Genomic DNA, 22,249 nt, shown 5'->3' on the forward strand with positions numbered 1-22,249 from the left:
CTAGCCACAATGCTATACTGTTATAATGGCATATTCCATCCACGTTAGCATGCAGCTAACAATCCCCCCGCCGATCCTTTTTGAGACTAAACTATCCGCTCTTGGTGGTCACTTGTGTTGATGTTAGTTTTGTCTCATCAACAAACGAGAGGCAGAACACACAGTGAATGTATCCGTTTTGTTTATTGCACTTTTATTACACTTTGCTGAAAAAGAAGTGCTGCTTTGGCGGTGCCCGCTTGTTGACATTTTCTTTGCAGGAAGCGTATTGGCACATTAAAGTTCTGATTGGTTGAAAATTGCCTTCATGTTCGCCACCTACTGCCACCTACTGCTTTGGCAGTGTACTACATCACTGTGCTCATATGACAAAACGAAAGTACTCGGGTTGCAAACGTATGTCTCACTTGGCTACCGTTGTGTTGCGATCTGGAGAAACCGAAAACGAAACTAAGGTGTAACCGGCGCCTAAGTGGGATAGTGTGATCCTTCCACACGCTACGCCCTCTCAGTGAGAATCCGCGCTGCCAGGTGAAAAGAAGCGGTTGATTGGCTGGACGTGTGTCGGAGGAAGCACGTGGTAGCCTCCACTCTCCCAGACCGACTGTGGGGGGTAAGTGCGCAGCGACCAGGAAGGGGATTGGGAATTGGCATAACGACTAACATTGGGATGGGAGAAAATCGGAGGAAAAAAGGAGGGGGAAAAAGATAAAAAAAAAAATAAAAAAAAACATATTTATACTTTAGACCGTATTTTAGTATGAATATGTGAATGAAAAAGTATAACGTTCCTACGTCCTGAACGATAGATAATTGACGTTGAATGGGCCATAGTAATGTCAATTTAAAACAATACAATTTAAAAAGTTATAGCCCTGCAAAGAAGGGGAACTTCTCCATAGACAAATAGAGCTGGCAGAGGATGGTATAATGATGTACATAAGCCTGGCAAAGAAAGTGTTAATTACAGTAAGTGAGTTTGAATATGGTCTCCAGTAGGGCTGACCCGATTAGTTGAATAGTCGACTAATTGATCTAAAGGAGCCGTAGTCGACTGCCAACCTATTAGTCGAATGCAAAAAAAAAACAGTGGTTCCCTCACGTCAGCTAGAACTAGAAGATTTAAAAAAAGAAATTACATAATATGAAAGTACAGGTATACCTTCAAAATAAGCCATCACTTGTACAAGTCAGGCAGATACTTTTCTGTCTTATGTCTTATGAATCGTGCTGATAACACACTATTTATTCCTTAGATACAAGCCCACAAAGAAACCGGAACAATTTCTCTTCGTATGCATATTGACTACTTTACCCAGAAAGCAAAGGAGGCGTTTGTCATAATGAGTCTCCTGAACAATTTAAAACCAAGCACAAGTCGATCAGAGCTTCCGACGCGGAGGTATGGTCACTTTTCCGCACCTACCCTTACCGGATAGGGAGTCATGGCTCTGCGGATTCCCGGAGGTATTATGAGGTGTCACGCGCGCGCACACGCACGCACACACACACACACACACACACACACACACACACACACACACACACACACACACACACACACACACACACACACACACACACACACACACACACACACACGTTTGTCATAATGAGTTTCCTGAACAATTTAAAACTGAGCATGAGTCGATCAGAGCTTCCGACGCGGAGGTATGGTCACTTTTCCTGATGCGCACTATATTTATACTTTATGCTACGGAGATATACACGTTTCTAAACATATTAAGCTTTCTCTGCATATTTTCACACTGCCAACAAAGTAGCCTACTGGATCCATTGTCTCAACATGGATTTGGTAGCTGTTATGTCTGCACATCTGTCCCCGACACTCAAGAGAGAAAGTACTCAGCCCCTCCCTTACGACTCAACTGTAGTTATTTAGACAGCACGAGAAATTATACAGCCGGACAAGTTAACAATAATTAACCCATTTACAAGTCGTATTACATTTAGCAAATAAGGAAACAAATATAGAACATTTCAAAGCACTAGAAATTGTGAATATCTATTTATTTGTTTACCTAATTCTGAATCGCGCAACATTTTCAGCATTTATGAAAAATCCTCTCATGGGAGCTCCCACCACAGAGGGTTAATGTTTAATTAGTCCAGTGTGACAATGATCAATGATCACCAGGCTTGTTGGTGTGTAAGCATCTTTCTCAAGCTTATTTTTATGTAGCATTTATTTTTTGTGTCTTTGACACAAAATGTTTTTCAATGATTTTTATTCATTTAAATCACCATTCGGTTAGAATTGATTGAATTACTAATGCAGATTTTCTTAAACTAAAGACTAAAACCAATAGATTGAAGGTCCTGTCAACCTGATGGCAGACGATGACAGTGAGGATGATGATGAAAGGTCTCATGGGTGAAGGTTCACCCGGCCTTACCGTCGCTGCAGTAGGGCCCTCTGTAGGTAGTCATGGTGCAGTCGCAGGAGAAGCCCTCCCACAGCTGGAGACACACCCCCTGGTGGAGGCAGGAGTCTTCAGTACAGGTGCTGCTGGGGCCTGGAGGGGGAGGAAGAGGAGGATTCACATTCAGAAAACCTTGCCTGCCTCTGATGCTAGTTTAGGGTTAGGGGTTATGGTTAGGGTTAGTTTAGTTTAGTTTAGTTTAGTTTAGGTGAGATTAGGTTAATGGTTAGGGTTAGGTTAGTTTAGGGTTATGGTTAGAATTATGGTTAGGGTAAGGAGTCAATTATGGTGCCGCAACCCGTGTTGGGAGCCAGGGTGCGTGTATTGCTTCCGCAATGGAATTCGGTTTCCGGGTTCCTCTGATTGGCCGCGACCCCCACATGACCCGCCCCCTATTCGCCGCTCTGCCACTGCCACGCGCAGCAGTCGGCAGAGCGAGCGCTCGCTTCCTCAATTTATACGCATGGAAGTATTGACTGAATGAATGAATGAATGAAAACTTTATTTAACAGATTGCAGAATGGGTACAATACAGTACGGCTCAATACACACAATTGTTAAGGGGATGCAGACCTGAGAAAGAAGTTTGTCTTGTTTACATCAGGGTCCCCCATTTTCAATTCATATAGAACGACTACGCCGTAACAAATCATTAAAAAAATATACTGTTAACTGGAATATGTTGTGCCTTTACACATATGTTGGATTATTAATTGGTTTGTCATGACAAACAAATAAAAAAATCGCGATTTACAAGACAAACGTCTTTCTCAGGTCTGCATCCCCTTAACAATTGTGTGTATTGAGCCGTACTGTATTGTACCCATTCTGCAATCTGTTAAATACAGTTTTCATTCATTCATTCATTCAGTCAATACTTCCATGCGTATAAATTGAGGAAGCGAGTGCTCGCTCTGCCGACTGCCGCGCGTGGCAGCGGCAGAGCGGTGGATAGGGGGGCGGGTCACGTGGGGGTCGCGGCCAATCAGAGGAACCCGGAAACCGAATTCCGTTGCGGAAGCGATACACGCAGCCAGGGTGTGTTTCTCCACTTATTTTGAAACACCTTTGGTAACTTGTAGAAGATGACAGAGAGGTAGCCTTTGGTGGAGAAAAAACGTGAAAGAAATGCAGTTGTTGTCATATCGTTAGCCTCATACGATAACTGTCTGTCATTTTTCAAGATTTTTTTTAAATTAGAAAAAAATTATTTTCCAGCTAATTCTTTAATTTATATCTTGAAAATAAATTCCACATGGTGTATCAACAAGTTTGCAAAAATACAAAACACAACAACCATTGCGTAACAAAATAAGGTGACTTTTAAACTAAATATGTCGTGATTTAGGCATTTTTTCCTCATACATACATACATGTCATACACTAAGGCAGTTGTTATACTTGCCAAAGTCATGCGATCGCCGTCTGTGTATGAAACGTTAAAATGCACAAGTCACATGAGTGAGTTAGGCAGATGGGGATTTTTTTTAGATAACAAGCGTTCTGATTGGCTGAGGACATAGGCACTAAGCCAGGGCGATGCAGCAGTGTGAGGAGATTACAGTTAGGCAGAAATCTCAATTTGGCCAAAGAATTATTGTATGAGGCTAACGATATGACGTCAATGAGTAAACCTTGGTCCTGATCCCCACACCACACTGCCTCCCCATCTCCCAGCCATGACTATAGGGCTGGGGATAATGACATCATACTGGTTAAAAATAAAAAGGCTTATAAAGAGCGCCCCACCTCCACAGCCCCGCTGCACCTCTCCCCCCCTGTGCAGCGCATCAGCCAGCAGGTCCGGCACCCTGCCATTCAGGTCCAGGGAGGCCAGGCAGCCCTGGTAGCCTTCCCTCGATGCTATCAGTTTGGGCAGACTGCTGTACATGCTGCTCCCAACGCCACCGATGTACAGTTCACCTGGAGAAACAGATGGAGAAATCAAGATATAATAATAATAATAATAATAATAATAATAATAATAATAATAATAATAATAATAATAATAATAATAATAATAATAATAATAATAATAATAATAATAATAATAATAATAATAATAACTTTATTTGTATTTGTATAGCACTTTTCATATAGAAATTGCATTTCAAAGTGCTTCACAGCAGTAAAAATACAGGCATAAGCGAGCACAAAAAAGATAGATAGATAGAGAGGTAGCAAGGTAAGGTAAATCACAGTTTTTCACATTAGGATCTAGCATCCCAATAGGCCGCTCTGTTTACGGTTTCATTCAGTAATAAAAACAATAAAATAGAATAGACGGAGTAAAAAAGTGTGGTTTGATTCAGTTTAAAAATAGGCAAAAAATTATCAAATAGAACGGACAGTAAAAAGTGTGATAAAATAATTAAATAAAAATATACAATAACATTTACAACAGAGCATCGCTCATAACACTTAGCGTTAGTGATTTTAGATCACAGGGACTATATAGGCAGAAAGATATAGACACAGGCATATTAAAGCACATTATACGGTAGCTACATGCTGGACAAGTACACCTCATAGCAGTTTGCAGGACAGTGACATAGGTTTCTTTTGGTGACATAGGGGGATCTTTCAGTGATCTGCTGGCTCGGCCAATGAGCAATATTATAGCCACATGGGCAATAATAATATCAACCATGCTATCACATTTGCAAAAATGCCCCCCAAGTTTTTTTCACAGTTTTTGCTGACCTGCAGGGGCGCCTGGTGGTACTAAATCCAGATTGAACTCTGCCTTTGGAAAGAGAAGATTTGGTCCCATCCTTAGATGTGTGACTTGGCCATAAAAAGGTCATTTATAGGCCTGATATTCTATATTCATTTTTCAAATTGCATGTGTCCGGATGGTAAAATACTGTATCTACAAAACCCACTGTAAATCATCTGCCAATTTTTCACGTCTGGTCAATGTTAGCATAGTGTTATTCACTGTCAAAGATGAAAAAATAAAAGTTATATTCTCCTTTGGTTCATTACAATTTACTCAACCCATAGTAACAGACACAATATGTCTGACACTGGGAATACATTCCCTGAGATCCATAGATACCCAGAACATGCAAATGGACCTTGTAGATGTGGAGCAATATTCCATTTACTTCATGTATTTTAGGCGAATTTGATTTTTTTTGTATTTTATTTTTTTATTATTTTTTAAACAAACACATAAACAAACATGACAACACACGATAAGATATACAAGCATTAGTTGTCAGAGCACATCCAATGAAATCACATTTTAGTTAATTGTCTTATATAAGATATACCCCTAATACCTGTTATCTAAAAACCTACACACATATGCTCCAGCTCGAACCCCCCCCTCCCGGACCCCACCTTGGGTAGTACCTCCATTATCCCTCGCACCTAACCAGACACTACCATTATAAGCTAGCTTTTATTCTCTCCACCACTTCTAACCACATTGACATTTTGGATTCATTGAGACCCAGAATTCTTGCTGTAGATATTTCTTGATAAATCACATCGAGATATGTAAGAAACCAAACTTTCTGGCAAATTTTTTCCGGTTGAAACCAGCGTGATGCGATCAGCTTTTTAGCTACTGTGATACCCGATAAAACCAATCTCTTTAGCTGTGGATTTACTGCAAACTCAAAAACATCATTCAATAGTAATACCGAGGGGTGTACAGGTATATTCCAAGATACGAGTTTTGATAATTGTTGGGTCACATCTTTCCAGAATGTCTTAACTGGTGGGCAGTCCCAATACATGTGCATAAATGTCCCTTCGTCCCCATTTGTACATTGGGAGCATTTGGAGTCTTGTTTAAGACCCATTCTGCTCAGTCTTATAGGAGTCAAGTATGTCCTGTGAATATAGTTAAGATTGATTTGTTGATGGTCCGGGTTCCTTGATGTAAGTCGGACATTTGCCCAGGCTCCTTGCCAATCAAAGTCATTTTCCAGGTCTGGTATATCCCTCCTCCAGGCAGAGTCTAGTTGGAGGGTTTCATACGAGGACGTTAGTAATTGATGATAAAAATCTGAAACAAAACCTCTCGATGTCTCTCTTTCATAGAAGAATTTGTGGTATCTGTGGTGTTCAATTGGTATGTCTAATGGAACACCGTGAGACTTCAAACATAGCTGTAACTGTATGTAAAAAAGCCATGTGGGCTTGGTGAGATTACATTTTTTGCATATTTCTCCATAACTACAAAAACCCTGTTTGTTAAAAACATCCCCTAATGAGTGTATGCCTTGCTCTTCCCATATAGGGAATCTTATAGGTCGTTTTTCAATTAAGAGTGCATTGTTATTGAATAAGGGAGTATGATTGTGCCATTTATGTGGGTTAGGATTTTTTTTTTGTGTTTCACGCCATATCCGGATCGCATGAGTAATTATGGGGCCAAATTTCCATTCACAGTGCTTGATTGGTAGTTTAGTGTATGCTATGTCCTTCAGTCTATGTGGGGCTACTATGTTTTCTTCTAATTTTCTCCAGGATACTAATGCTTGGGGGTCAAACCATGTTGTCAATGGTCTTAATGTGTACGCCTTAAAATATTGGAAAAAATCTGGAAATGCCATGCCACCATCTGCTTTATTTCTCTGTGCGGTGGATCTTTTTATACGTGGTGGTTTGTTATTCCAAATAAATTTGTATGTGGAGGAGTGTAATCTTTTCCAGTAACCCTCTGGAGGGGGTAACGGTAGCATTGAACTGAAGAAGTTGATTCTAGGTAGTACATCCATCTTAACTATTGATATCCGTGCTTGTACTGTGTTTTTAAGTTTTGCCCACCTATCAAGGTCGTCTTTGATTTTGTTTTGGATTTTTGTGTAATTGTGCTTCACCGTTTGTCTTATGGTGGGGAATATTTCCACTCCCAAGCATCTAAAATGTTTTACCATAGGTATCTCTACTGGGAGGGTTATATCTTTTTTTGCAGGGGTGTTAAGTGGAAGGGAAGCCGACTTCGGCCAATTTATCTTAAATCCCGATAAATCACCAAAGTTCTCAATCAACTTGAGCAGATGAGGCAATGTGGTGTTGGGGTTTTGCATGAACAATATTACGTCGTCCGCATATAAACTAATTTTATGTTGTGTGCCCTTGATTACGATTGGTTCTATGGATTGGGATTGTCTTATATATTGTGCTAAAGGCTCTAATGATAGATTGAATAGTCCGGGACTAAGAGGGCAACCCTGTCTGGCTGAGCGTGATACCGGAAAGATTTTGGAGATGATTGTACCTGTTGTAATCATGGCCGATGGGTCTTTGTATAATACTTTAATCATATCAATGAATCCTTTTCCTAACCCCATCCTTTCTAATACTGCCCATAGATACGACCATTCCAGCCTGTCAAAGGCTTTCATAGCATCCAGGGACAGCATCGCCTTAGGTATGGTGTCATCCTTGTCGGCATCTAGTACGTGCAGTATTCGTCTTATGTTATCAGTGATCAGGCGGCCTCTTATGAAGCCAGTTTGGTCCGGGTGAACTAAAGACGTCATATGCTTTTGTAATCTGATGGCTAATACCTTAGAGTACAGTTTGATATCGGTTCCGAGGAGGCTTAAAGGTCTATAACTACCGCACTCGTTGGGGTCTTTGTCTTTTTTAAGGAGGACTGTTATGAGTGCAATATTGTCATTCTTATGGAAGTTCCCCTCCTTGACTGAGTATAAGATCATATTTAGTAATAAGGGTCCAATTATGTCCCAACAAGAAAGGTACATTTCTGATGGGATACCGTCTCTTCCAGGAGCCTTACCACTTTGCATTTCGGATATGGCCTTCTTGAGTTCCTCTAGTGTGATCGGTGTTTCTAACTGTTTAGCGTCATCCTCTGAAAGTTTAGGGAGAATAATTTGATTAAGATATGTGTCCATTTTGTTTTGATCGAAGGTCGTTTCTGATTTATATAAGTCGGAGTAGAATTCTTTGAATGTATCGTTTATTTTTACAGGGTCTGTTTCAAGTACTTGTTGTGCTCTAATGGTAGTTATATCTGCAAATTTTGCATTAATTCTTAATCGCATGGCTAATAGGTGACTAGGTTTAGAACCTTGGGAGTACTGCTGTTGTCTTGTGCTGCGTATTTGTATTTCCGATTGTTGTCTGTATATGGCATTGATCTCTATTTTTAATACGTTAACTTGATTCTCTAGTCGAGTTGAGTTGTTGTATTTTAGAGAATTAAATAACGTTGAGTAAAGCGTTTCCAGCTCAGCCAGTTTTGTGCATTGATTCTTGCGCATTTTGGAGGAAAAGCTATCAGTGAAATCTTTGATCATTCCCTTTACTGACATCCATATTATTCTGGGGTCTTGCACCGAGTTAGCATTCTCCCGTTGGAATACTATAAGAGCTTCTTTGAGTTGTGTAATGAATTCCTTGTTATTAAGCAGCATCGAGTTAAATCGCCATCTTGGGGCTCGGGAGGATAGTATACCAAATGTTCCTTTAAGGAGTAAATAACAGTGATCTGATAGTGCATTGGGTATCATTTCCACTTCATAATTATCAAATAGTCTCTGTGATGCAAAGACATAATCTATTCTGGATAATGTGTTATGTCTCGCAGATCGACAAGAGTACTTTCGGGTCGTGGGATTAAGTAATCGCCATAAGTCATTTACACCTGTAATCTTCGACCAATCCTTTAATGCCTTAGATGAATTCTTTTGTTCGCTGGAAAAGGCGAGGTAAGATTTGTCCATCCTTGGGTTCCAGATGGCATTAAAATCCGCACCTATTATAAATGAGTAATCGGGAATGTCTAACATTGCATTGGTTAGTGTAGTTGTTGTGAAGGGCCAGATTAAACTGAATAGATATATGTATCGTTTGATATACTTTGTATATTATTTATATACACGGAATATCCCTTTACCTGCGTACAGACCAGAGTAATATTCGCTCTCCTATTGGACAGCGCCCCCAGGCGCCAACGCGCAAGCCCCCAACGGCAAGTTCAAAGACAACTGCAGGCATGTCAGAACATGCCCAGAGTCTGCGTAGTAATACGAGACAAGGACTGAGGTTGGGACTAGATATTCACTTAAGTATAAATACGGCGCAGGTGTAAACAGCAGTAACTAGTTCAAAACCTTACCTACCTTCACCACGAGTCAACGTGCAGTGAAGTGAGCAACCTTGCATCTAAATCGAGCATTGAGAACCGCGTGCGAATAGAATGTTAAAGTGTCAGAGTTTAATGCAGTAACGTTGAGTTCGACTTAATCTAATGTGAAGTAATAGTCGATCATTTATTGTATATCGTGCGGCCACAGTTCTTCCGTGTGTAGCATTACCCATCGGTTCGTCGTGTCGTTAGCTAGTGCACTTATCCAGGCTGGGTGGCCTAAATACGTCGCCCACACCCGAGGAGTCCTAGGCGAGAACCGTTGGACATGTACACAGGAGAATCGGCGCCGGCGATTGCAGAACCATTCCTGGTTGGATTATATTGCTTTGGGACCGTGACCACCGGAGAAGAGCACCGTTGATTTCCACTGTCGTTTGGGATTTAACCTTGTGAGGATTACCACTCGGGCCTGCCTCGTGGACGGGGCTGGTTAGCTGTCGTCAATGCTGTCGAGCATCTTGGATTACAACTATTGCTTTTGCTTGCTGATCAAGGGAGTACAAGCACCGACTCCTGTACCTGGAGTCTCTTTATTCCTCGTTGACTCAGACGGAGTACCCGAACATTCCTCTACCCTCCCGGCCTTACACCCGGAGGGAACCCATTGTCTCCAGTTGGTACCGGTGTTGCCCTATATAATTGCTACTATACAACAGGTGGCGTCAGCTTAGACCCATCGTAGGATTCTTGCTATTCTTAGTGACTTATGCTCTTGACTGACTTTACGTATATTTTTCGCCATACAAGCGCGACCCTAATTCTCATTCTGTAACCTAACGTTGCCTAATAATAATAAATTACCCTCCAATAGTATTTCTGTGTCAATGCCGTGTTCTTGTGAGTGTTCACCATCTATATTTGATGTACTGTTTGGCCAGTAATTAAAGTACATAACTAGCAGTGGTTTAATCTATCACAATCTTTAATACAGTCAGGGTTTTGTAACCCCTCAGTTACAATTGGTCCTTCGAGCCGGAGGGTATCAGTGTAATATTTAATATAATATTAATATTAACCATGGCCAGCGGTGAACACTCCCCAAGCGGCTCCCCAAAGCTAGAACGCCCGCAGCGCAAACGTCAGCCACCTCCCTATCTGGAGGAATTCGCTTTCGTTCTACCCCCTAGCTTATCTAAACAGATGTTAAATACGGATAAAGCGGATAGTCAAAGCATGTCAAATCCTATCGACTTGGCGACCCTGCCAGTAGAGACCCCAGTGGGTTCAAACGAAACTGACTCAGCTCACGGGGGGGACCAGGTGGGACATGACATGACTATACCTCCAGACAGCGTCACTGGGATAGACCCCGGAGCGCTCCAGGATAAAGAAAGCGCTCCAGGGATAGAACCCGACACACAACCAAGAGAAGAGAAACGCGCCCAGGAGATGGACCTCGGGGCGCGCCAGAACAGATCTCCAACGAGCCCTGTCAGCACCCGATCACCTCCGTCAGTGTCATCCCCCAGCGAGGCGGACCAGATACTGGTGCAAGCCTTGATCGCCACACTGACAGCCTCCACCGAACGCGATCGGCTTCAAGCAAAGACGCTTAGTGAGCGCGAACACTCCGCCACGGAAAGAGAGCGCCTCCACGCGCAACTCCAAGCGCAAGCCCTTAGTGAGCGCGAACACTCTGCCGTGGAACGAGAGCGCCTCCGGGCGCAACAATTAAGTGAGCGCGAACACTCTGCCATGGAACGAGAGCGCCTCCAGGCTCAACAGATGAGCGAGTGCGAACAAAGAGAGCGCCTCCAGGCGCAACAATTAAGCGAGCCCGAACACTCTGCAGCGGAACGAGAGCGCCTTCACGCGCAACTCCAAGCGCAAGCCCTTAGTGAACGCAAACACTCTGCAACTGAACGAGAGCGCTTCCAGGCGCAACAAAGGAGTGAGGACGACCGCATAAGACTGGAGGAGAGGCGCCTTCAGACGGAAGAGAACATTGAACGAGACCGCGCCAATGCACAGCGCGACGCCGCCAATGCCCAGCGCGAAGCAGAGCGCGACCGGCTGCAGGCGCAGATGATAGAACAATTGATTGCCAGGGCGACACCCCCTCTCTCCGCACGGAGCTCCCGGAGATCATCACGACAAGGGTCTAGGGCACCTTCCCCTACCCGACAAAGCGACCCGGGACCCGGCCAACAGGAGGAACCTGTCTACGTCTCCGACCCCCCTCCCCGACCGGTCCATACGAGACCCAGCCAACGGGAAGAACCGGCCTACGTCGCAGAGAGACTGACTAGAAGACTCCAGGACCTAGAAGAGGAAGAGGAAGAGGAGGAATGTCAAGCCCACCAGCAGCAACGTACTCTGGACCAGGAGGCCCAGTACAGCCCCGACTTCAGCCCCGAGTCACTGCACTACAAACCCCCGACTCAACTCACGGGTGAGTTTGACGTACAGTCAGCACCGAGGAACAGCACTTGGGGACCCGGCCTCTGGTACCCACCAAGTACTAACCCACGACAACACGTACGGGGAGACTCGCCCAGGAGGCCTCTTCCCCTACGCTCACCAATGTGCCAGCCATCCATGGCATCGTACCTTGGCACACCGACGTTCCCAGACTTTACGCGCGAGGACAGAGCACAGTACACGGAATTACGCATGTGTTTGGAGACTATGATGTCCGACATCCCCGACGAGTCGTACAAATATGCCATCCTCCTCAAGCATCTCAAGGTGCCCAGAGCACATAACATAGCGCTGGCATATTCCAACTCAAGCACCCCATACTCCGCGGCTCTAGTGGCCCTCGACCAGCATTATGGACGCATATGGGATTACGTGATCCAAGAAATACGGGATATCGACCGGCTCCCCCCAGCCAAAGACAATAGAGCACTGGATGACCTCTCTATCAAGGTACAATCCCTAGTAGGGATGCTGGGGTCCCAAAAGGAGAAGGGGAGATATGAACTATATGCAAATTCTAATGTGGAGCGAATACTGGAGAAGCTCCCTCCAGCCCGCCAAGAGCGTTTTCGGCGGCAGAGAGACCACCGTGATCCCGACGGCCCCGAGCCATCCCTCCTAGACCTGGCCGCTTTCCTCGCAAGGGAAGTTAGCAGCCTACGACTGGACACATTCGTGTGGAGTGGATCTAGCTCAAGAGATGGACCTCGGAGGTCCAACGATAACCGCCGGTCAGTGACCGTTATGCACCAGGCCGAGTCAGTGCCGCAGCACAAGAACCACAGCACCCCCCCGACCAAGGGGAAGTGGAAGATTGTATGCCAGTACTGTGAAAAGGAACATTGGCTGTCTCAATGTGACACTTTCAAGAAGCTGACCGCTGACGAGGTGAGTCAGTGGATCAAAGCCAACCGCCGCTGCTTCCGCTGCGCGCGCAGCCATATGGCAGCTGAGTGCCGTTTGAAGAAGAAATGCAGCAAGTGCGACGGCGCCCACTTGGAGGCCCTACACGACAGCAACAAGAAGAAACCCGTACCCCCAAGCAGCTCGAGAGTGAACGTCATGTATATAGACCCTGCGAAGAGCGGGAGCTCCCGAGTGCTCTTGAAGGTGGTCCGAGTGATATTAAGCTACGAGGACAAGGTCATGGACACTTACGCCGTCCTAGACGATGGGTCAGAAAAGACTCTCCTCCTCGCATCCGCCGTAGCCCGGCTGGGTCTGCGGGGGAGCGAAGAAACAATGACAATCCGTACCATTAGAAGAGACCTGAAGACCATAAAGGGTGAAAATGTCTCCTTCACGATAGCAGCGGTCGGGCAGCCCGAGAAGCAGTATAGCATTACTAACGCCTTCACCAGCCACGACATAGGCCTGTCACAGTACACCTACCCCATCCCAAAGCTGATGGAAAAATACGTGCACCTACGTCAACTACCTATACCGCTCATCGACGACGCCACCCCGACCCTGCTCATAGGATCCGACCACGCACACCTCATCGTCCCAACGGACCGGGTCCACATCGGGCCCAGAGGCTGTCCAGCAGCGGTCGAGACCCGCCTGGGTTGGACACTACAAGGCCCCCTCTCCGGGTCTTCCAACCGACCGACAGCCACTCGCTGCCTCCACTCAAGGATAAACGAAGAAGACACCACCCTCTTACAGCACGTCGAGAGGCTATGGACATTAGACACGATGCCCTTTAAGAATGAAAAGAAACTCGTTCGCTCAAAGGAAGACACTTATGCCATAACCCTCCTCGAGCAGAGGACAAAGAGAGTCGAGGTCAATGGAGTGATGAGAGACGCAACTCCATTCTTGAGGCGAGAGGGTATGCCCACCCTCCACACCTCAAAAGAAGCGACAGAGCGATATCTACTGAACACCGAGCGGCGTCTAGCCAAAGACCCCACTCAAGCCACTGTGTACCGCGCTGAGATCGACAAGCTGATCACAGCGGGACACATAAAGAAAATTGACATTCAAGAGGCCGACCAGACGATCGAATCATGGTACGTGCCCCACCACAAGGTCCACCACAACGGCAAGGATCGCATTGTATTCAACTGCAGCTACCACGGATTACAGAATCTGAATAAAGAACTCTTGCCCGGCCCGACACTCGGCCCCTCTCTACTCGGCGTACTACTACGTTTCCGCCAAGACAAGGTGGCCATCAGCGGCGACATCAAAGGGATGTTCCTGCAGGTGCGACTAGTGGAGGAGGACAAGCCCTTGCTGCGGTTCCTATGGAGAGAGAGGATCAAAGATGAGCAACCATCCATCTACCAATGGGAGGTCCTCCCCTTCGGAACCACATGCAGCCCATGCTGTGCTACGTTCGCACTGCAAAAACATGTGACAGAAGACCCTGAAGCTGACGAGGAAGTCAGACAAAGTGTAGAGAGGCGTTTCTACGTGGACAACTGTCTGCAAAGCGTCCCGACGCCAGAAGAAGCCGAAGCCCTCCTACTCAAGCTCCGCGCCTCACTGATCAAAGGCGGCTTTGATCTCCGGCAGTGGGCCAGCAGTGACCCTCAAGTACTTCGCAGCCTCTCCCCAGAGACAAAGGCAGCAAGCAGCGAGACCTGGATGGCGACCATCCCAGGTGAAGCACAAGAAATTACATTGGGCCTAGTCTGGCGCTTCAAAACAGACTCGCTCCATTACAAATACACACCCCTGACCACGGAGCAGGGAAGGTCGACCCCTCTACCGACCACCAGACGGAGCGTATACAGAACACTCGCAAGGCAATACGACCCGCTGGGGTGTATACTACCTTACACCACTCGGGCGAAAATGATTGTACGAGAGCTGTGGGACAAGGAACAGGGCTGGGACGACCCCATACCCGATCACCTAGCTTCCACCTGGAGAGAGTGGGAGAGAGAACTCAACTCGCTCCAAAATGTGAACATACGCCAAAGCTACTTCCCACCCACAGTGCGGCTGGAGACGTGCCAGATGAACCTGCACGTCTTCAGCGATGCCTCAGAAGTGGCCTACGGTTCGGTGGCTTACTTGCGGGCCCGAGAGGAGGGAGGAGAAATACACACAGCCTTCATCCTGGCTCGCTCAAGGATAGCCCCCCGCAAGCAACAATCGATCCCGCGTCTAGAGCTCTACGCAGCTCTGGTAGGCGCGCAACTCGCCACGTTAATCCAACGTGAACTCACCATCCCGGTGCAAAGAACAATCTTGTGGTCAGACTCCATGACCGTACTCACATGGATCCAGTCCGATTCTTGTAGATACAAGGTCTTCGTGGGAGTCAGAATCACAGAGATCCAAGACCTAGTGGGATCAGCGTGCTGGAGGTACGTGGACACGAAACAGAACCCAGCAGATGTCATCACACGGGGGATGTCCCTAGATGACCTCACACGTCACAATATCTACAGTGACGGTCCTGAGTTCCTCAAGCTCCCGGAAGAAGAGTGGCCTAACCCCACCCCTCGGGAGGCTAGTCAAGAGGAGGCAGAGATCAAGAAATCTACGTTCTGTGGGTTGACGCACACCCCAGTCCCCACTGACCCTAACATAGACGACTGCCTCACCTTTGAGAGTGCGCAGCTAAAGACATTCCTGTGGTACCACCCTGAGGTTCCCCCCACTACCGACATTAACGCAGCTAACTACGAAGAGGCAGAACTCCTTCTGCTACAGCGAGCCCAAAGAGACTCGTTTCCCGACGAGCTAGACTGCCTGCAGGGAACAAAGCCAGTCCCGTCAGACAGCAGACTGCTCCACTTGGCCCCCGAGCGCGACACCCATGGCCTCATCAGGGTGGGTGGTCGTCTGAGACGGGCCCCGGACTTAACGGATGACGTCAAGTTTCCTATAGTCCTCAACAGCCGACACAAAGTCACTGAGCTCATCATAAAGAAATACGACAAGGATGTGCACCACGCTGGGGCAGAGAGAGTCATCGCTGAGATCCGACGTCGCTATTGGATACTGAACGGAAGAGAAGCAGTACGTCGTTTCCAGCGGACTCGACCAGACTGTCGCCAGTGGCGAGCACAGCCCAGTATACCCAGGATGGCCGACCTGCCTCACCGCCACACCCAACCCGTGGCGAGGCTGATAGAGTTGCCAAGGCTCCCTGACTCCCTTGATGACGATCATGACCCACTGACTTTGTAGATTGCCCTACTCCCCACAACAGACATTGAGCAGTTGACTGGACTATTAATCTCTCTTCCGTTTAACTAATTAGGTGCGGACTAATTAGGAGGCGGCTGTTGTGAAGGGCCAGATTAAACTGAATAGATATATGTATCGTTTGATATACTTTGTATATTATTTATATATATACACGGATTATCCCTTTACCTGCGTACAGACCAGAGTAATATTCGCTCTCCTATTGGACAGCGCCCCCAGGCGCCAACGCGCAAGCCCCCAACGGCAAGTTCAAAGACAACTGCAGGCATGTCAGAACATGCCCAGAGTCTGCGTAGTAATACGAGACAAGGACTGAGGTTGGGACTAGATATTCACTTAAGTATAAATACGGCGCAGGTGTAAACAGCAGTAACTAGTTCAAAACCTTACCTACCTTCACCACGAGTCAACGTGCAGTGAAGTGAGCAACCTTGCATCTAAATCGAGCATTGAGAACCGCGTGCGAATAGAATGTTAAAGTGTCAGAGTTTAATGCAGTAACGTTGAGTTCGACTTAATCTAATGTGAAGTAATAGTCGATCATTTATTGTATATCGTGCGGCCACAGTTCTTCCGTGTGTAGCATTACCCATCGGTTCGTCGTGTCGTTAGCTAGTGCACTTATCCAGGCTGGGTGGCCTAAATACGTCGCCCACACCCGAGGAGTCCTAGGCGAGAACCGTTGGACATGTACACAGGAGAATCGGCGCCAGCGATTGCAGAACCATTCCTGGTTGGATTATATTGCTTTGGGACCGTGACCACCGGAGAAGAGCACCGTTGATTTCCACTGTCGTTTGGGATTTAACCTCGTGAGGATTACCACTCGGGCCTGCCTCGTGGACGGGGCTGGTTAGCTGTCGTCAATGCTGTCGAGCATCTTGGATTACAACTATTGCTTTTGCCTGCTGATCAAGGGAGTACAAGCACCGACTCCTGTACCTGGAGTCTCTTTATTCCTCGTTGACTCAGACGGAGTACCCGAACATTCCTCTACCCTCCCGGCCTTACACCCGGAGGGAACCCATTGTCTCCAGTTGGTACCGGTGTTGCCCTATATAATTGCTACTATACAACAGGTGGCGTCAGCTTAGACCCATCGTAGGATTCTTGCTATTCTTAGTGACTTATGCTCTTGACTGACTTTACGTATATTCTTCGCCATACAAGCGCGACCCTAATTCTCATTCTGTAAACTAACATTGCCTAATAATAATAAATTACCCTCCAATAGTATTTCTGTGTCAATGCCGTGTTCTTGTGAGTGTTCACCATCTATATTTGATGTACTGTTTGGCCAGTAATTAAAGTACATAACTAGCAGTGGTTTAATCTATCACAATCTTTAATACAGTCAGGGTTTTGTAACCCCTCAGTTACAGTAGTGAAGAAATACAAATTTGGGGCGTATACCGCTACCAACGCTATTTTCCTGTTCTTATGTACAATCTTAGCTATAGTTATCCGACCTTCTACATCAGACCATACTCCCTTTAATACAATATTCAACTTACGTTTAACGACTATGGCTACACCCCGAGTTCTCGTACCAATAGAAGAGTGACTAATATTATGATATGTGTTGTCCGCTAATTTATCTATGTCTTTCTCTAGAATGTGCGTTTCGCTTAGCAGAGCAATGTCCACATGTTCTTTATTCATCAGTGTGAGCACGCTTTTGCGTTTGAGTTGGTTATTTATTCCCCTGGTGTTCCAGATCATTATATTCAAACTAGCCATAATCTATACATGTTGTAGTGTAGTTTTTGGTAATGCTTCTGGAGTGCGAGGCAATAATAGATATACATCCAACTAGTGAGGTCCCGTTGAGAGCCGAGCTTAAAAACATACATATATACAAATAAAAATCCCCTTCCCTCCCCTCCCACCGAGAGTCGTACAGGATTGTGTTCCATGAACACAACCTTTGCGTTTAGTCGAATTTTATGAAAATATGGCTAGGGTTTACATTTACATTTAGCCGACGCTTTTATCCAAAGCGACTTACAAGTTCTGTACGACAAGTCATCAGGAAGGGCACAACCCTATCAGCTGAGTAACAATGTATGTTCATCGATGTGTTGAGTGCTACAGTGTAGGTTAGTTTATTAGGACAAGTGCATGACAGTAAGGTTAGTTAGGGTTAGATAAAAAAATAAATAAAAATGTAAGAGGTAAAATTATTCCTGCAGGAAAATGCCCCCCAAATCCTGTAGGAATTTAATTTAAGGATGTAACATTAGGGGGTTTCCGGTTCCGGTCGCATCAGATGTCTGCTGATATTTTCGAGCTCCGTGACCACTCAACATTAATATTGATAACGACGTTAATTTCACGCCATACGCTAACAGTATACATCGTAATTATGACTAAACAAATACCGAACCAGATTGGAACGTTAAATGAGGTGGACAGAGATTTTATCAGGGCTCTATTCCGTGTTGAACTAGAAGCTAGCACTGAAGCTAACTAATAGACTGGACTCGCTCAACGAAGAAATAGCTAGCGCGACCACACGGCTCTCGGGAGTGGAAGAGAGGATAGCCATGGCTAAGGCTAGCGCTGAGACCAACGCCACCGAAATCTCGACTATAGAAGAAAAATTGCTTGTTTATGAACATAAGATGGCTGACCTAGAGGATTGGAATAGAAGGTGCAACATCAGAATATACGGCTTACCCGAAAACATAGAGGAAGATGCGCCGATTCATTACCTAGAACGGATGATCCCACAATGGTTTCCGACCATCATCCTCCCGGAGATTGAGCGGGCGCATAGAATCTTCAGGAACGGTCCCCCGGAGAAGGGCGAACGTCCACGCGCCTTTATATTCTGCTGCCTGCGGTTCACTACACGCCAGACTATTCTCCAAGAGGCCAGGAAACACCCTCCAACCGTGGGTAATCATACCCTTAGATTCGCAGCGGATTTCAGCGATTACACCGCCAGGCGGCGCAGCACGTTCTCTAAGGCCAATTTGATTAGCTCGTGCGAGGGGCATCGAGGTTTACCTACTATACCCTGCAACTTTGAAAGTCAAGATGGGCTGCAGAGTTGTTTCCTGCAACCGCCTGTTCACGTCGCCGTCCGAGGCGGAGAGTTTCCTTCGACGCGGCACGATGGCCCCCCCGGCCGAGGGAGCCGAGCCTGCACCGGTGGAGCAGGATATGGGCATCTGGGAATAACAGGTCCCGGAGCCTTGGTATGCTAAGTACGAGCTGTGCTTATTTTCCGGCTATCCAAGCTAACACTATCGTTACCACTCGCCTACCGCAGCTTTTCGGACCAACAGAACGGTAACACTCAAGGTTTATCTACGCTGTATTAATCCAGCAACGAGTATGCATACTGACTATTTTTAAGTTTCATTCAGACAAACTATGTTTCACAAGTTTCACTCAATCGAGCTGTGTTTTTTTTTTTTTTTATTTTTTTTTATTATCTTTTTCCCCCTCCATTTTTCCTCCGATTTTCTCCCATCCCAATGTTAGTCGTATGCCAATTCCCAATCCCCTTCCTGGTCGCTGCGCACTTACCCCCCACAGTCAGATCATCTGGGAGAGTGGAGGCTATCACGTGCTTCCTCCGACACACGTCCAGTCAATCAACCGCTTCTTTTCACCTGGCAGCGCGGATCCTCCCTGAGAGGGCGTAGCGTGTGGAAGGATCACACTATCCCACTCAGGTCCTATCCGCGCTTAGCAGGCGCCCCAACCGAATTGTAGGAGTCGCTGTTTACAACGACCCGGACCCACCCCGCCAGCTTCTCCCACCCTCTAATACAGCCAATTGTATTAGTGTGAACGGCCAGCCAAGCTGGTGACAACCCCGGAGCTGTGAGCTGGATTCGAACAGGCGAATCCAGCTCACAGCTCCGGGGTTGGTGACGAACGCAATCTCCGCTACGCCACCTAACCGCCCTAATCGAGCTGTGTTTTAACGTATGTCTATACTGAACACTGTGACCTCTATTTTTACTTCTTTTTACATGCTACTTTATTTTATTTCATACTTATCTTGTCTAGCACAGTCCCTGGAGCGTAACAGTAAGAAGCATTTTGTATAAAAGTATTCTGTACTTCTGTATGACAACTATTAAAGAAACTTGAAACTTGATCTTCCGGTCAAGGGGGATGGTCCCTTCTCGGCGGAGCCCCTGCAAATGTCCTAACCCAACCCCCTCCAATGTACAGTAAATGACCAAGTATGGCTTTGTCAATATTCCAATGTATAGTTTTGCTTGTACAGTGTACAGTGTCCCCCACCCACCACCCCCTACCCAACCACGCCCCCCATCGCACCCACCCAACCACCTCCAATGTACAATCCCCCCCCCACCCACCCAACCCCACCCCACCTACCCAACCTCCTCCAATGTACAGTTTCTACGTCAAATGTATATACTCTCTTTTCTGGACTCTTTTTGTATCACAAACAGTACTGTATTTGCAAATCTGGTATGTCATAAATGTATAGATGTAGCAGTACTGTCTATCTGTATGTTGTGTGTGTCATATATGTTATGATGAATTGAAAATGGGGGACCCTGATGTAAACAAGACGAAAGTCTTTCTCTGGTCTGCATCCCCTTAACAAATGTATTGAGCTGTACTGTACTGTACCCATTCTGCAATCTGTTAATAAAGTTTTCAATCAATCAATCATTCAGCTATCTACGTGAATCAGAGTATAGCAGGCCCTGTGCCTGACTGAGCTAAGTTCAAGGCGTGCTTGGTATCCAACTCTCCTAACTAACACTACCGTCACCAAGCGCCTACCATGACTTTTTGCTCCAGCTGAACGATAACGCTCAAGGAACTCCAAGCCCACGTGACTGAACTCAAACTAGAAAGAAACAGACTAAGAAATGACGTAAACTCCATGATAAAAACTGCTTAAAAAATTTCATCAATAACAAAACTGAGGAAAACAAAAATAAACCATGTGAACTATGGAAATTACTCAATAATCAAAAAAACTTAAAACCAGGTTCTCTAACATAAACATAAAGACGGACAACACGCTCATCACAGATAAACTGGATGTAGCCAATTACTTAAACACGTTCTTCACAAACATAGCCACAACACTGGTAAACAAACTACCCTCCCACTCAGGGCAGTATGGGGTAGAACACATAGTAGCATACTACAAGAACCTAGGCGTCCACAAAGACGATTTCAAACTGGAAATGGTAACTACAGATGAGGTACTCAAAAAACTGAGCGCCCTCCAACCAAACAAGGCCACTGGCCATGACAACATCCCCTCCAAATTCCTCAGAGACTCCGCAGCCGCCATCACCCCAGTCATCACACACATAATAAACCTCTCCATAAAACAGGGACACGTCCCCAAGGACTTCAAAATTGCGAGAGTAACACCCCTGCACAAAAAGGGCAGCAAATTAGACCCAGGCAACTACCGCCCTGTTTCTATCCTTACATCCATCTCGAAAGTCATGGAAAAAATAGTATACGAACAGGTCGAAAAGTACCTCGCGGGAAAAAATCTAATCTACGAATTCCAATCTGGCTTCAGAACATCCCACTCCACTGACACATGCCTTCTCTATTTGAACGACCACATCAAGCAAGAGGTGGACGCGGGCAAATACTGCGACATGGTCATGCTAGACCTACAAAAGGCCTTTGACACTGTCAATCACACCATTCTGATTGACAAGCTAAAAGCAATTGGTTTTGATAGTTTATCAGTGAGCTGGATACAATCCTACCTGGAGGGGAGAGAACAGATGGTGGAGGTAAACGGTACCCTATCCCCCCCCTCACAGTGAACTGTGGTGTTCCACAAGGAAGCATACTAGGACCGCTACTGTTCCTAATTTATGCAAATGACATGTCGTCAGCTTGTGACTGCAACTTGTTCCTGTTTGCGGACGACTCAGCCCTGCTGGTCTCTGACAAGAACAAGTTACAGGTTGAAAAAACCCTCAGCTCGGAACTAGGCAAAATCTGCATATGGCTCGCCGACAACAAACTATCATTACACATGGGCAAAACAGAGTCCATTCTCTTCGGTTCAAATAACAAACTCAGCAAGACCGAC

The 22,249-nt window shown here is 45.9% G+C and overlaps 1 protein-coding gene across 1 annotated transcript in view; it reads right to left on the reverse strand.

Moving 5' to 3' along the window:
* LOC311233505 (neurexin-2-like) overlaps positions 1-22,249 on the reverse strand; it is a gene marked incomplete at both ends in the record, with an annotated part of 583,916 nt that overhangs the window by 294,235 nt on the left and 267,432 nt on the right. Inside the window, 2 exons of the mRNA XM_084320472.1 lie at positions 2,418-2,537; positions 4,194-4,367. Of these exons, the coding sequence (XP_084176598.1) occupies positions 2,418-2,537; positions 4,194-4,367 (294 nt within the window). The remainder of the gene's footprint in view (positions 1-2,417; positions 2,538-4,193; positions 4,368-22,249) is intronic.

This window comes from Notolepis coatsorum (genome assembly GCF_963971535.1).
Source record: "Notolepis coatsorum genome assembly, chromosome: 8".
In the NCBI taxonomy this organism is placed as follows: Eukaryota; Metazoa; Chordata; class Actinopteri; order Aulopiformes; family Paralepididae; genus Notolepis; species Notolepis coatsorum.